General features: G+C 32.0%; 1 protein-coding gene and 2 long non-coding RNA genes across 5 annotated transcripts; all 3 read right to left on the reverse strand.

Moving 5' to 3' along the window:
* Positions 1 to 288: 288 nt before the first annotated feature.
* LOC112092786 (ADP-ribosylation factor 4-like) lies at positions 289 to 2,925 on the reverse strand. Its single transcript, XM_024169804.1, has 4 exons — positions 2,693 to 2,925; positions 2,202 to 2,256; positions 1,138 to 1,203; positions 289 to 450 (listed from the first exon to the last, which is right to left on the reverse strand). The coding sequence occupies exons 1-4, from the start codon at positions 2,829 to 2,831 to the stop codon at positions 357 to 359; spliced, it is 354 nt and encodes a 117-aa protein (XP_024025572.1). The 5' UTR covers positions 2,832 to 2,925; the 3' UTR covers positions 289 to 356.
* Positions 2,926 to 4,770: 1,845 nt separating this feature from the next.
* LOC112092785 lies at positions 4,771 to 6,699 on the reverse strand. Its single transcript, XR_002902751.1, has 4 exons — positions 6,389 to 6,699; positions 6,200 to 6,254; positions 6,053 to 6,111; positions 4,771 to 5,529 (listed from the first exon to the last, which is right to left on the reverse strand). It is a non-coding gene; the product is annotated as an uncharacterized LOC112092785 (long non-coding RNA).
* Positions 6,700 to 6,802: 103 nt separating this feature from the next.
* Positions 6,803 to 8,482, reverse strand: LOC112092784. Of its 3 annotated transcripts, none has more exons than XR_002902749.1 (4): positions 8,350 to 8,482; positions 7,838 to 8,060; positions 7,672 to 7,744; positions 6,803 to 6,907 (listed from the first exon to the last, which is right to left on the reverse strand). It is a non-coding gene; the product is annotated as an uncharacterized LOC112092784 (long non-coding RNA). The 3 variants fall into 3 exon arrangements; XR_002902748.1 differs by having other exon boundaries at positions 7,831 to 8,060; XR_002902750.1 differs by having other exon boundaries at positions 7,831 to 8,060; positions 8,345 to 8,482.
* Positions 8,483 to 15,924: the final 7,442 nt, after the last annotated feature.

A 15,924-nucleotide genomic window follows, 5' to 3' on the forward strand; every position in this document is an offset into this window, starting at 1 on the left:
AAAAAAAAATAGAAAAGAAAATCTATCCCAAGACAAGAGTAAAGAGCAATTAAGAAATGTGAACCCACGTCAATCTGATCAATTACAGCAGCCACGTGCAAAACAGAAAGTTTCCCTTGACAAAAAGAAAAGGACTGAGTCTCAATCTGAGTTGACTCAGCAATGGCTTCCACGTCAACCTTAAAGTTAAAAAATAAACCTAAAAGTTAATAACCAATGTCCATGGAATTCACATACAAAAAGGCCCGTAAGATGAAAGAAGATGAACTTCTATAGAATTGTAAATTAGTCAACTACAGTACAACATGAAGAATTTTTTTTGAGAAGAGAAGCAGATAGGTTACCTCGGATAAATCTCAACCGAATGAAGCTAAGGACGACGGAGGTAAATGACTAATTCCAGAATTTGCGGAAAAGAAATCTTTACATATTTTAACAGGCAAATACAATCTGAAACCAAATTAGAACCACAATCTAAACAAAGAACAAACAAAATTCCTAACTTCTTAAAACATTTAAAAAAAAGCAAGAAAAAAGGAACGAGAGCGAGGAAAAAAAAAAAAAACCAAGCATCAAGAAGATAAAATCGAGCAAAGATAGAAGCAAAATTAACAAGATCCCAATTAAAGCAACAATCAAAACCTAGAACAAAACAAAATCCCATAATAAAAAAAGCTGAGAACGAAGAAGCACAAACCTGGAAGAAAAAGAAAGGTCCATGGCTCAACAAGGAGAAGGGGCAGAGAAAAAAAAAAAACAAATACCCAGAATTGTATATTAGAAAACAAATAAAAGGACATTAATACTAAAAAAAAGAACAATAATAGAGCTATAGATAGATACACAAGTCATATTAAAGAAACTGAGAAATCGAATAAAAATTAAACAACCTAAAGAACTGTCTTTCACAAACTTTCTCAATCCAAAGACACTTCAACGAAACTCTCTCAGAAGCTAAAAATAATATACAATAACCCAAAAAATTTCAAACCAGAAAAATATAGAGCCTTAGCCATAATAACAGGAATAGAGCCTCTACAAACCCTCACGCAACATCCCATTTCAATCGAAACTACGTCTATGATTTTCCATCCAAACAAGTAGAATCCCAAATTGAAACAGTGAAATTTATATTACATCATGGCCTTGATATTGTTGATGGTGTGCTGCTGCTCTGGACCTCGAGAGTGATGGTTTCCCAGCCTTAAATCAAGGATAAGGGCAAGATATGTTAGAGAGAGAGAGAGGTAGAGAGAGAGCTCTCAGTGGTGAAAAACGCGTTAAGGAACATGAAAAGAGGGTGAAATGCACCAAAACAGAACCCAGAAACGAATGTAGACAATGAAAGAATAAATAAATAAAAATGTGGACGTAATGTTTCGCCCCATTCCTCTCTAGGTATGAAACGCGAGGCCGGCGTTTTAAGACTTCTAAATATGTAAAGATTTTCTTTGTCTAATTAGAAAATGAAAAAAATTAATTAAGATAAAAAGAAGAATGTCAGGGAAAGAATCAAAATTCAATTTCTTCTTAAGTAGAAGAAATTTTAACACAAACACAAATCAAAAATAAAAAAGTTATACGACACTAAGAAAATAATCAAAAATTCATTTTTTAATTGAAAATTTTAACATAAAGTACAACAATTGACATATAACAAAGATAGAAGATGAACATAGATGTAACTTAGAGATAAAATTTTAAAAAAAAAAATCTCACGGGAGCCATTGCTCCACGGAAAAACGTTTTCTCTGATTCCTGATGCATTATGACAAAGCCTAATCTTTATTGAATTTATTGTTGTGTTGTTAGATTTTTGGTGGTTGCCATGTTTTAAAAAAAAATCTCACGGGAGCCATTGCTCCACGGAAAAACGTTTTCTCTGATTCCTGATGCATTATGACAAAGCCTAACCTTTATTGAATTTATTGTTGTGTTGTTAGATTTTTGGTGGTTGCCATGTTAACTGTTTTCACTTTACTCTTGTGGTGAATAATGATTTCATACTTTGTTTGGTAAGAAGGAAAGAAAATGGGAGGGAATGGAAAAATATAAGTGATAGAAAATTAAAAGGATGGCCAACAGGCCAACAGTCAATGTTTAACTATCAAGTTCACAAAGTTCTCAAATCCTAGGGTAAAAACATGCACATAATGTTGTGGCTCATAGAAAGTGCGGAGACAAGCTTTAAAATTTCATACCTTGTCCAGACCCCAACATCCCAAACGGTGAAGCTGATGTTCTCCACATTGAAACCTGTAAACAAAAAGGTGTACTTAAGATCCATTTGCAACAACCAAAATGGATATACCATGAGATTGTGATTCCAAAAGCATATCTTTAAACTTCAATTTAGGAACAATTATGTCTCAACACCCAATAATCGCCACACAAATTACATGAGTTGGCTTTTGATTTAAAATGCTTATGATCCATTTGCAACAACAACCAAAACAAATATATTTTGAGATCATGACGAAGAGACATATCTTCAAACTTCAATTTAGGAACAATTATGTCTCAGCACCCAATAATCATCGCACAAATTATATGAGTTGGCTTTTGAATATTGTTACGTGAAAATCAAAATTTACTAATTTATGATATCATTTTTCAAGTTACAAATAGGTCATAAACAGAAAACATAACAAATGAGCATCCTCATCAACTCAGTATGGAAGGACGAACTCACCAATGTTTGAAATTGTTGTGACGATCTCACCAAGCTTGACCTTGTAGAGAATGGTGGTCTTACCAGCAGCATCAAGACCAACCATTAGGATTCGCATCTCCTTCTTGGAAAAAAGCCTACTGAAAGCTTCATGACACATACTCTCTATGTTTCACAAATAGTGTTAAATTATCCCCTATGCTTTACAAATCGTGTTGAAACCTTCTTAGGGATGAAGAGAACAAGTATTTCTAAAAACATAGTGCAAAATACACCATTTTGACAATACAGAAGTGATGAAATCATGACTCTTGATTTTTAAAGCAAGCTTGAACAACACATTACTTGATTAATTAAATTGATAACTAGATAAATAAATAATAGATGAATAAGTAAATAAATAAATAAATAGGAATGTGAAATAGAAAATTACCAATGTGCCTAACTAAGCGCAAATGAAATTACTAAACAAAGCAAAAATATTTTCATTTTACGTAAAGTAGATGACCAGGAGCAACATTTTCTCGGAAAACAAACAGAAGAAAGAGAGGAAAGGAAAAACCGTGTAAATTTTGTGCTAGATAGTTTGGTGAAAAACGCGAGTGACGATGAGAGTGCAATAAGGATCACCGACGAGATTGGCATCACCGAGAGTGTCATCTGCAAAAGAGAGAACTTTACATTTACGTAAGGAACTAAACGACAATGTTTTGATAGAAACAACACAAAGACAGAGACAAGCGGAGAGAGATGGGTGTGATAGACGACGTTGTCGTGAGGGAGGAAGTTGGTGCTATCGATGCTTCCTGCTTAGTACATCTCTGCATAGAATATTGCGTTTACTTTGTCCTTGCTCGCCCAATCCCATTTTATACACATCTAGCGGATATAAAAATCAACAAATTAATCTCTTAAAATAAAGACACAGAAGGAATGACATGCAGCAATAAAGACAGGGTAATAAATACCTTTACAAACTAAACAGAGGCAAGCAATGCGAGTAGAATGGTGACAGTCCCCTAATAACCTCGGTCAAAAAACCTTCAATAGCATAGGTTCCTAAGAGTAGCCCTTAAAAATGTAAATTGGGATTTTAAATATACAAGGAACAAGATTAAAAGCTTTGAAAAAGCAAACCCCTCCACAAACGGATACAAAAATAAATAAATAAATAAAGAAGAGTTTAACAATGGCCTGAATAATCTACTAAAAGCACAAATGAAACATATAAAAGTTTCATAGCACAGAATCCGGCCACATTCAATTATAGACTATTCAAGGTAATCACCTTTTTCCTATCGATGTTAGTACAATAAATATTTCTTCCACACATCTCACATTAATAAACATCAATATGCATATAAGGATCTGGTTCTAGAAATTGTTGAAGCATCTCATTCCATTCAAAATTTAACAGAATGCTAAAATTCAACCTAGAGATAAAGGCAAATGATATAAACGACAATTGAGAAGAGAGTTCAAACTGGACGCATCATTAGGAAAACAGTCAGAAACTTGAAGGAATCAAAAAGGGAAATAAATTGTAAATAAGATCATGACTAAATCCTTGAGAAAATATGCTCATTCGCGCACATAACAATATCAAATTGATCAACTTACCAATGTGTGAGTTTGTTGACTCATAGATGACAAAAGTAAGTGGAGCACCAAACTACAATGGGAAAAAAATAATATAGAAAGATACGGCCCAGAATTTATTTCAATGGCATTAATAAAAAGAACATCAGATGTAACAAAATGTCTAAAAATTTATGCTCATTAACAATTTATACTAAGCAAAAAATGTGTTAAAATACCGTACAGTTTATTTTGGTGATATCTATTTGTCAGTATAAATATCAACCCGACTTATTGCTATTTTCTCATACTAATCTTAACTTATTACTATTATCTTTAATAGATCTATTACCAGGCCTACTCCTCATTTTTTATAAGAAAAAAAATACTTCATACTGTTAAGAATCAAGTACAAAGCTTAAGAGGGCAAGAGGTCCTGGAGCAAAAAAAAGGGAGAAAAAAAAAAACAAAAACAACACCTCAGAAAGATAAAACAAAAAACAAAAAATCAATGACGGGAAAAAAAGTTTAATGACCAATCAAATCCATCCAATTGATGCTATGCAAAGTAAAAGAGAATCATTTAGCTAGGCCTACTTCTCATAAAGTCGGGCATTTATCTAACACTATTTATCACTAATTACATCCATCGAATTGATGATATTCCAAGTAAAGGAGAATCCTTTAATCAGTCCTACTTCTCATAAAGTCAGGCATTTATCCAACACTGTTTATAACTTTTCACTAATATCCATGGGCTAGAAGCATTTCCAATCCTTGAACCAATAATATTTTTGTTATATGAATGTTAATCATTAAAGCCTTGTGTTCATCAGAGCTAGCTTTTCTTTTGGTGGACAGAAGGTGTTACTGATAGCTAGTAAACAAGATAGAAAAAGAGTAGGCATTTGTTTGGGTTCCTAAACAGCCACCCTCCCTTCGAGAACATGAACGTTATGGGTGAAAACCAAACAATGTCCCTAAAAGCAGACAAACGTCAAATTCAATTGAATTATCAGAACAATCATGAAAAACCCAACTCCAAAAAAAATAAAACCTCATCCAACCCAATAAACACACTAAACAATTCATCAAGAGTAAGGAAGATTACAATGCAAGGGAAATACCCATGTTATCTGGCAGGATTGAGCAACAAAAAATTTGTATTGTTTGGTTTCAGTCTTAACCGAAAACCATTAAAATAGAAGTTGGGTGATGAGTGTGAGATTATTGCCCTCTTCTTCTCCTCATGTCAATTTCTTTTTCTTTTTTTTTTTGACCTACATCAAAGGGAAAAGGAGTTACAAATTAGTAAAAATAAAAAATCCCCAAAAACAAGAATTTTTTTTTTTGTGTGGAAAGAACAACAATTTTTTGGCAAAGAATCACATCCACACTGATGATGGTCTCTCTTACATCCCGAATTGATGTTTCTTGTTCATCCGAATATAGAGTGAGAGCAGAAACAAAAGGCAGAGGAAAAAGCTAGAGGAGAAAAGAAGGGAGAAAAATAGACGAAGTTAAAAAGGAAAGAGAAAAAACAAAAACCAAAAAGAAAAAAAAAAAAAAGAGCACAAAAGGAATGAACCTAGTTCTCAAACAGTAACTAAAAAGAACTGAGATTTATCATAAAATAACAATAACCATTATTACCATCTTTAGTGCAACGTTCCCTTCAATATTAAGTTGCTAAATAGTAAGATTGCGGCAGGAAAAAAACTCGCATAATTTAAAGGTTAACCGAGTAAGATCTCTGAATTGATAAATTAACGGGGAGAGAGAGAGAGAGAGAGAGAAACTCACCATGGCTGAACGGACCCTCAGATGCTGTAGAAGGAGCCAAGGAATGTTCATGACTCAGCCTAATCAGCGGCCAAAACCAAAAAAATAAACCCAATAATAAAAAAGATACACAAAAAGAATTATGAGATAGATAAGGCAGCGACTCACCAAAAGAAGAGCATGAGAGGCATTTAATATTGGGGCAAACAAAGATAGAAGATATCTAAAATGTAAACATAATATTAGTTCCTCTAAAATCATGACAAACGCATCCATAAGGATAGATAAACATCCTCTAAAATCAAGTACTAGAAACCTGAAAGTTCTAAAATAAGAGTAAAAGATAGATAAACACACTATTCTGAAGGAGATGAGTCAAACTCCATTTGTCAACGTGCATCCAAGTTCTTAAGGTTAGTGATCTGCATCTGCGGAGTCTTGAAGGTCTCAAGCATTTGTTCCTGACTTTGAGTAGAGAAATAACCATTTATGTTCTCCTCCTTCTCAAACCCCCTCTTGGTGCTTGGCCTGCTCCCCCATATGTATCCGGATCATGTGCCAAGGAAATTATTCATTTTATCTTTTTATGTCATTAATGAGAGCTATGTAGAGGTATTTCCCTCAGCTGCATCACTTGAATGGCAAGTTTGAGTTTGCAAATCTATCATGTTGTGCTGTCAATTTAAAATGAACAAGTGAAAACAAAAACTAATGAATACCGAATTATGAAGAAACGCAAAAACAAATAAATAAATAAAAACTTGCATAATAGTTTTTCTCTGATACTGGCCAAGATCAACCCTTAGTCTTGTGATGGCACATATCATGATAGAGCTCAATTAATCCACTAGAATTATCAACCTCCTTTGCTTTTTGCTGCAAAACAACACAATCTTAATATTAGAGGTAGTGATATGTGTTATCTCCAATAATTCAGAGTCATGAAAGCGAAATACTTCCTTTTCTCAAGGAGCGCCACTGTCCCAAAGAATGCAGCAGAGAATGAGTTTTACCCCAAGCATTAAAATGTATGATTCTTAGATAAAGATGTCTACTTTGCTTTACAGTACTGCATTTAATTAAATTCCTTTTATTCATATTGGACAAGGTAAATAATTGCATTAAACATAAAAATATGATACCAATCTACTCATTCCAATCACAAAATTCCGTCATACCAACCCATTTTTTATTACTAAATGAAGAGGAGAAAATCATAAATATGGGTCCAAAATGTTGGTAAACTCCAATCACAAAGCACGGTCACAAGATTTTGTCCACTGGAAAATCTCAATTTCATGCATATTTCTTTTGTTAAGGCCAAATAAGAGTCAAAAGAATATGCATGTGACTAAATGGCATTAGCATATCATAACAACAACCTAAAGGATCATCAAAAGTGCTTTTATGCTTTATTCTCTATAAACTAAAGTGGAGGTACGTATGTATATAGATTAGTATGTGATTTATAACTTCTCATATACACATCATGTGTGAAATCAACTTGGTTGAATATTTGAAACAAACTAAAGTGAAAGAGCAACTCAAAAGGACAAGAAATCACAGAAACCATGGGGAGCTCTGCTTTTCTGCTGATGATATAAATTGAAACACAACCATAGCAGATCAAAATGAAATACCTTATCAAACAAGTAAGAAGCAAATGATTTAGCTCCTTGAATGCTGATTCAAAGCATTGGTTGCTGATTTTTTCTGCAAAGTTAAAAAGGAGTTGTCACATAACCTATAAATCACATAAAAAAATGTATGAATGCTCTGAAGGTATTTACATAAGCTACCTTATACCATTCAATCGTCCAATAATCGCATAACGAATCCCAATCTGCCTGCACCAGCACCTGTTTGTGTTTGTGTTTTTTTACTTCCTCTGGATCCTTTTCTCCACACTTTTTTATGAAATATTTGTGCGGCCGACACCAATCTTTCCTTGCTTGTTGAACAGATGTTCAATGGAATCTAATATCTTGGCTTCTTTTTCTCGATCAGGCTCATTCTGTTCAAACTTATCCTACAACAATATTTGTACGTGTTATTTATTGTTATATTTGTTGTTTTATTAACATTTTAACCTGTTATAAAGATATATTATACAATTCCAATAAAATAGAATAAAATTCTACTTGAGTGAGTATTGAGAATATACAATATAAAGAATATAGAATATAAGAGCATATTATGTATATACTAAGATACCAATAAGGAATAGATCTAATAGGGAGTAGAAATACTAATATATACTAATATTTAATATATTTAATAGATAATATAAACCTTACAAATGGAGAATGAAACCTTACAGCATCACCATTGCTTAGATGTTTGATCCGTATCTGTCCGCACAGTAGATCTCTTACTATGTAGTCATCAGAAGCCAATTCATTCCTATTGGAGCATAAACTAGGGATGCAAACAAATCTAGAAAGATCCACCCAAAATGCCCTGTCCATCATAGGTATTTTAATGCTTAAAATTGAATCGAATTCATGCCCTTAGTCTTTAAGCTAGAAGTCCTAGATACTTATTGATAGATAATATGGAATATTCATCTTACCAAAACGAGAACATTATGGACTTTTGTACTCTTCTTAAGTAAAAGTCAAAGGAACGTATATGACCTGTTGCTACAGTGCAAGACATACAGATCTCCAATTAGCCTTGAGCATAAAACACTCAGCAGGAAAAGATGTAACACTCACAAATCATGTTAAAAAACTTTCCCGTAATTCTTGTTGAAAATCTTGGCAGAAGATATACGTTTTTGATAACATTGCGATAAACATCAAAGAACAAAGCAGATTTTTGTTACTATCCTCAAAATCCAATAATCACTAAAACAATAAGCAAATAATTGCACTTAGTAGAACAAATAATTCTTCCTATTTTCCATATATGAAATGAAAAAACACCCTTAGAATCTGAGGAAAGAGTAAATATATCTAGATGAGAATTGATTGTGAAGTTATTCCCTCAGACATCAGAATCCTTCCAAACTCTTCGTCGACACGATTTCGCCATCTTTATCAGTACACAGATTCAACGAACTCTGCAACCAAAAACCAAAAAAGAAATTGCTCTCATTGCAATAAAAATCTAGTCTCCACAATGATTTCGACGGAAATTTTTCGAACGACAAACGGAAATCGAAGAGAGAGAAAGCGAGAACGCCTGGATCGGAGAAGAAGATAGAAGATTTTCGCGGTTGGGAAGAAATCGCCAACATTTGCCGACCAATCGGGTCAAGCTTTATCTTCCTCTGAGCATTTTCAAAGAAATTGTAAAGTTCGCTCCTACTTTGCCCTCGCAGAATCTGAGATTTTGGGGCTTGGCTGCGCAAGGGTTGCGCGAGGCCGGAGACTCTATTCCTCAAGACCGCGTTTCTTGGCTGCATGAAGTGCTTGATGGCTACGAAATCTAGAGAGAGAAAGAGAGAAGAAATGGAGGAGAGAGAGATTGAGAGGGTTTTGGATTGAAAATGGGGGAGAAGACAAAGGAGAAAGGGGAAATGTAGCCGTTGGAGGAGAGAGACTGGGGGAGATATGAGAGATTGAATTTTGGGGTAAAATCACTGCATAGGGCCTTTTTTTTATCGGTTGTTCGAGTAAAGAAGAGAGAGAATAGGAAATGAATTTTTGTATTTTTCATTATTACTGATTAATACTGTACATAGCTTTTAATACATTTAAGCTGCTGACTAATTCTAAGCTAGAACCAATGACTTAACGACACCTATGCAAGTCTAACTAAGCTCACATAAGAAGTTCTGTAACTAATTCTCATTCTCTAACAGTCAGTTAATTTGTTGGTGTTATTACTAGTATTTTTTTTTCAACTTAACTTAAGTAATTGGAACAATTTAATTAATATATTAAGAAAATAATAATATATATACATTTTTTTCCAAAAAGTTGGAACAATTAAAATAATATGTTACGAAAAAGTATAATTAATATGTTAAGAAAAATTAAAATAACCCATCAGTATTGGAGGAAAAGTATTCGTTGGCAAAGTCAAGCTCATATGTTAAAATATTAGCCGTGTTTAGAATTGATCACGTTTTTATTTTTCACATTTTTAGAGAAAGAAAAAATTAAAACGTTTTTAAAATAGCATTTGGCGCAATAAAGATAAAAAATAGAAATGAAAATAATTTTTTAGTTTAGTGTAAAATCATGTTTAGAATTGATCACGTTTTTATTTTTTACGTTTTTAGAGAAAGAAAAAATAAAAACGTTTTTAAAACAGCATTTGGCGCAATAAAGATAAAAAACAGAAATGAAAATGATTTTTTAATTTAGTGTAAAATGAGAGATAAATGAAAAATGACTTTTAGTCGTTTTTCATTTTTTATTTTCGTTTTCTCCTCTCTTGAGCAGAGAGAGAAAGACATTAATGGATTTTTTATACTGAAAATAATTTCTTGATAAAACTACCAAACGCATTTTAAAAAATGATTTATGTCTAAGATTGAAAACGTTTTCATTTTCATTTTCATACAAAAAAGAAAATCATTTTAAAACGAGTTCCAAACGCGCCCATTGAGTTTAATTCATATAAAATACTCAAAAACTTTTTCTATCTTGTAATAGTTCATTTGTTGAGAGTTGTATTAAATTTTATCTGCAATCTAAAAAACTTGTCAACGTTAATTACATATTCTATATTAAATATGAGAAGTTGTATTACATTTTATTTGTGAACAAAAGAAAAATCCTTTCATTATATAGATGAAAAACATTAAGATTATTATGTAGTTTACTCCTCGTTCTAAATCACTCTTTAAAGCACATTTTATTTTTTCGGTTTTAAAAAAATGTGAGTTTTTGTTTTATTTTTAGAAAATACTTTTAGTAATATTATTTTTTGTTTTTCTTTTAATTTATTCTTAATTTTATTGCATGTTAAAACAATGAAAAGAAACGGTTTTTTTTTAATGAAAAATTCTTGGGTTCTAAAATTAAGATCACGATTGGTGTTGGATTTGGTTGGGGCTCTCGTTCTAATCTTGACCTCATCCATATTAGTATGTACCCTAACCCCAACCTCATCTCCCTATCTAGACCTTGACGCCAACCTTATCCTCTACTATCAATCCTTAACCCTGACTGTTGTTGGTTTTAATGCAAAAAAAAAGGTAAAAGCAACAGACTGATTAAAAATTTTCACATACAAAATGATTGATTTTTTGTTACAAATTGTTTGCATATTATGACATAATTTATCGTAGCAATAAAATCATTTTAGTACCCTCTATTATAGTGAAACATCTCGTTAGCACTATGTATTTTTAATAATACTAAAACGGTATCTTCACCTTAAAAACAGTTCTTTCGGTACCCTGATACTAATTTTTGAGACATATAATGTCCAAACTACCCTTTACATTAATAAAATAAAAATCAATAACTTTTAAAATATTTAAGAAAACTTTTTAACTTATTTTAATTTTCAATTTATAAGTATTTGAAAGTATTTTCAGAATTTTTTTAAAAATTATTAGCTTGTTGTTAATTAGTGAGAAGGGTATAATGGGCATTTTATATCTAAAAATCGATTTCAGGGTACCGTAATAACGTTTCTATAAAGGTGAAGATACTATTTTCATGTTATTAAAAGTACAAGGTACTAACGAGATGTTTCACTATAATAAAAAGTACCGAAATGAGTTTATCCCTTTATCATGACATAATTTTTACCTATTTGGCAAACAATAATTTTGGATAATTGAGCGATCGATAACCTAAATCTTTCTTGATATCGTTATTCTCCATAAATCCAGTAGGGAGTGAGCCTCTTTGAACTTCTTTGGAATTTGTTGACACTTCAAGAATGAAATCTCAATTCTTTTATCTCTTTCCAATTCCTTTTATTTTTCTATGAATTATCAAGCACTAATAGGGAGAGTCTAGTAATTACTGATGGAGGTCATAAAAGAGCTAACCCTACATTAGATCACTATGTGTCCATCTATAGTAGTATTAATAAATAAAAGCACGTGCATCGCACATACCAGCTGTAATAGGGCATGAATTTAACTATGATATTTATTATATATTAGAGAAATAATTTTATAATACAAATAAATAAGTTCTAATTGATCGTCATGCTTTATTAATGACTTACAAAGATTAAGAGAGTTGTAAAAAGAGAGTGTAACAATTTTAACAAGTTATAAAAGATGATGAATATTCTATTCATTATATGAAGAATATTGAACAAAAAAGGGTAATTGAGCGGATGCCAATGTTCTACATAAAATGCATCTACATCATTCAAAACAAACTACGAAAGAGAATCTCGATACAAACTAATTTTAAAATTTTTGGTAAAAAGTGGTAATATGTGTGGTTTTAGTCTAAAGATCTTTATCACATTTCTATTAATGACATTCTTAATCATAATTATCCCTTTATATAATTTAAACAACTTATGCAAAATGGACAATATTGTGTTGGGATATATGCTCATAAATCAAATAAGATGTAAATATTTTTGCTGATTATTAATGAAATGAGGAATTTTTCAATAGTATTTTGTATGCATGTGATGTTTTATAAATATTAAAAATCCCTAGATTACTTTAGATGTAACTTTAAACATTGCATATAAGTGTTATATGCAGAGGATAATGTTTAAAGTAAAATATCTGTAATTATAAATTAAAGTTGGGATGTTTAATTTAAAATTACAAGTGTGGTTAATTACATTCTAAATGAAACAATCTTATCTTAGATTATTAATAATGAGATTATTGAAATGAAAACACTTTATGCAATATGATTACATAGGACCGGAACGGAATTAATTATGAATCTTTAATAAATTCTGTTATTAAATAGAGCATTCAATATTAATCAATGATGATCATATATGAATTAATCTTAATTATGAGTAATTAATAGACTCCTATTTATGATATTATGTTCTTTGACATATTGAGTAGGGGTGGCAATTCATGTCACGTGTCGTGTTCGTGTCGTGTTTTGATCGTTTCTTTCTAAATTTACAGTCAACCCGAACACGACTCATGACACGAAATTTTTTAAAAACCGCAACACGAACACGACACGACCACTTTACGAATTGACACGACACGACCCGAAAATGACCCGTGACATGAAATTGACCCGTTAACCCAAAATTGACATGAAAATTGTATACTTTTATTTAGTTTTTTACATATTAAAAATAATTTAAAATTTATAACACACTAAATTACAAAACATCCATTGAAATTAAGCAAATAATAGTATAAGATTTTGAGTATAACTATCATGATATCACAAGTTCATAATAAAATTTAAAATATGAAATGAAAAATATATGTATTTTTTAGTTTTTCACGAGTTTCGTGTCGTGTTCGGGTTAGACGGATCCAACCCAAAATTGACATGTGTTTTTCGTGTCAATTTCAGGTCGACCCAATTCTGATCCGAACCTCTTTTTTCTCAACCCTAACCCGTAAATTTCGTGTCGTTTTTGAGTCGTGTCGTCGTATCGTGACCCATATTACCGGCCCTAATTTATACAGTAAACTACTATTTACTTAAAAAGTTTTAAAATTTACTATTTACTTATTATAGTTTTAAAAATATATTATTTACTACAATTTTTCGAAAGCTAAAATGCCTATGACCCATTTCACATACTCCCCTCTAATGTGTGGGGTCCATCATAATTCGAACAATTCTCAACGTTAGGGATGACATAAAAGTATCGTTTGTTATTCTAGCAAATTCCAGATAAAAAAATTATTATAAATTGATGACAATTTTTATAGTATCTATAATGGCAACTCACACAGTAATAAGTTGATATGGAAATTAGGATAGGACACTGTTTTTTTAATATTAGTTAGTAAAACTGCATATATTCGAGTGATGCTGAATTCTGTTGGTTATTCCGTTGGTTGCCTTTAATTAGTTTCTATACCACAAAAAGTACAAGATTTTGAGGAATTTTCAAAAATATTATCAACAAAGTAAACAATATTTTATTCTGCATTGTTGTTAAATTTACTTTATACTATTAACAATCTGTAAATTATTTTTTTTATAATATATACATTATCTTTTATAATCTTTAAGTAATTTTTCATAAATAATAGAAATAAAAATAATGGTTAAACTTGATTTTTTTTAAAAATCTTTAACTTAATTGGATGGTATAAGAAAAATCGAGTTTTCTTTTTCTTTCGTTTACTTTTTTTTTTCTCCTTTTCAAGAAAAATCTTCACTCTATATTTGATTTCTTTTTTATGGAATTTTTTTTTTGGTTAATAAGAGAATTCATTGCCAAAGAAAACAGAGCAATACAAAGAAAGAGCGGGGAGATAGGAGATCAACATCCTAAGCCCACTCCCACTCAGTAGAGTTTTGATGGATCTATATATGAATTTCGGCTCTACAAGGTAGAAGAAACAAAAAAAAGAATTTCCTTTCGCTTTCGAAAAGAAGAAGAAAGAATTCTTTCGTTCAAAAAAAAAAAAACAAAGAAAAAATGCTTCTTCCTATTATATTGCGAGTAGTACACAACGGTCAAACACACGTTATTGATCGTGACCGTGAGGAAACAACCCGCTTTCCTACGCGCGTGGAAGGAAGACTCAAAATTCCTCTACTTTTCTGTACAAAACGACAAGAGAGTGAAGTACATTCGCACAAACCGAGAGTGGAAGTTACAAAGCTCTCGTCCCGCAGAAATCACCCTCCTCCTTCTCTGCATGCACGTCTCCTTCCCTTACCACCGCACGAACACTCACACTACCCAGAACCTACTCTCTCTGTTTCTCTTTCCTCTCTCTCTCTCTCTCCGTCTTCTTCCTCTTCCTCTTTGATTCAATTTTTCTCGCCATTTTTTTTAATGTGGTTCTCAACGTTTTACGTTCAAATCCTGAGAGGGTAGTAATAATTTTAGGAGATGTTTGTTTAATGCATCCGTTTCTAAATTTAAATCTCATGATTCTTCACCGTATTTTTATCCCGTACAAAATTTAAATTTCAAAAATTAAAAATATAGATAATGATTCTGAATTCATGAATTTAGGTTCTCAATGGGCGATGAGGCCGATCAATTCAAGTGGGGCGTAAAGACGGGTGTTGGTCAAAGACACAAAGCTGTCATATTCTACGACTCGTTTACTTATAAAAGCGTTCAATACTCGCTTTACGACTGTGCTTGGTTCTACAATCCCGGTGATGTCGAGACTAATATCTGTAAGATTGTGAGGCTGTTCGAGACGCCGACCCACGAGAAAAAGGCAAGGGTTGTTTGGTTTTTTCGTCCTGGCGAGATACGTCGATTTTTGGGTGACGTTGAGCCAAAGTGGAACGAGCTACTTTTAGCATCTGGGCAAGGAACGGGCCTTTCCAATGTCGTTCATCTGGTAGAGTTTTTATCTATGATTTATCATGTCCCATTTGCTATACATTCATGGTTGAACTTTTTCTGTATTGTATGATACAATTGTTAATTCCAATGTATAGGCATGTTGGTAAATTCACTATGCATATTGCTAAAGATATGTAGCTATGGCGGATTAATTTATGTTGTAAGGTTAGTTTTCAGTGTTCTTTGTGCTCCTCTTTACCATAAAGGCCTTTATGCGTAGTTGGCGTGATGGGTGTTAAAGAATTCTTTACTACGGAGAGCAATAAAATTATAGAGAAAACAAACAAAAGCGTTCATTTCGCATATTTGAGTTGAAAAGTGAATTTATTTGAGAGAAAATACTATAGCACAAAAAGTTGAATTTGAATTTTCATAAGAGAAAAATTGTGGTGAAAAGTTTGGGTTGTAATTCGTATTAGAACAATAATTAGGTTCCACACGCTCAACAATAGGATGTACTGGTAAAGTTTGCTTGAGCATTTTCC

Source organism: Morus notabilis, unplaced genomic scaffold (genome assembly GCF_000414095.1).
Source record: "Morus notabilis unplaced genomic scaffold, ASM41409v2 Scaffold3461, whole genome shotgun sequence".
Lineage (NCBI taxonomy): Eukaryota > Viridiplantae > Streptophyta > Magnoliopsida > Rosales > Moraceae > Morus > Morus notabilis.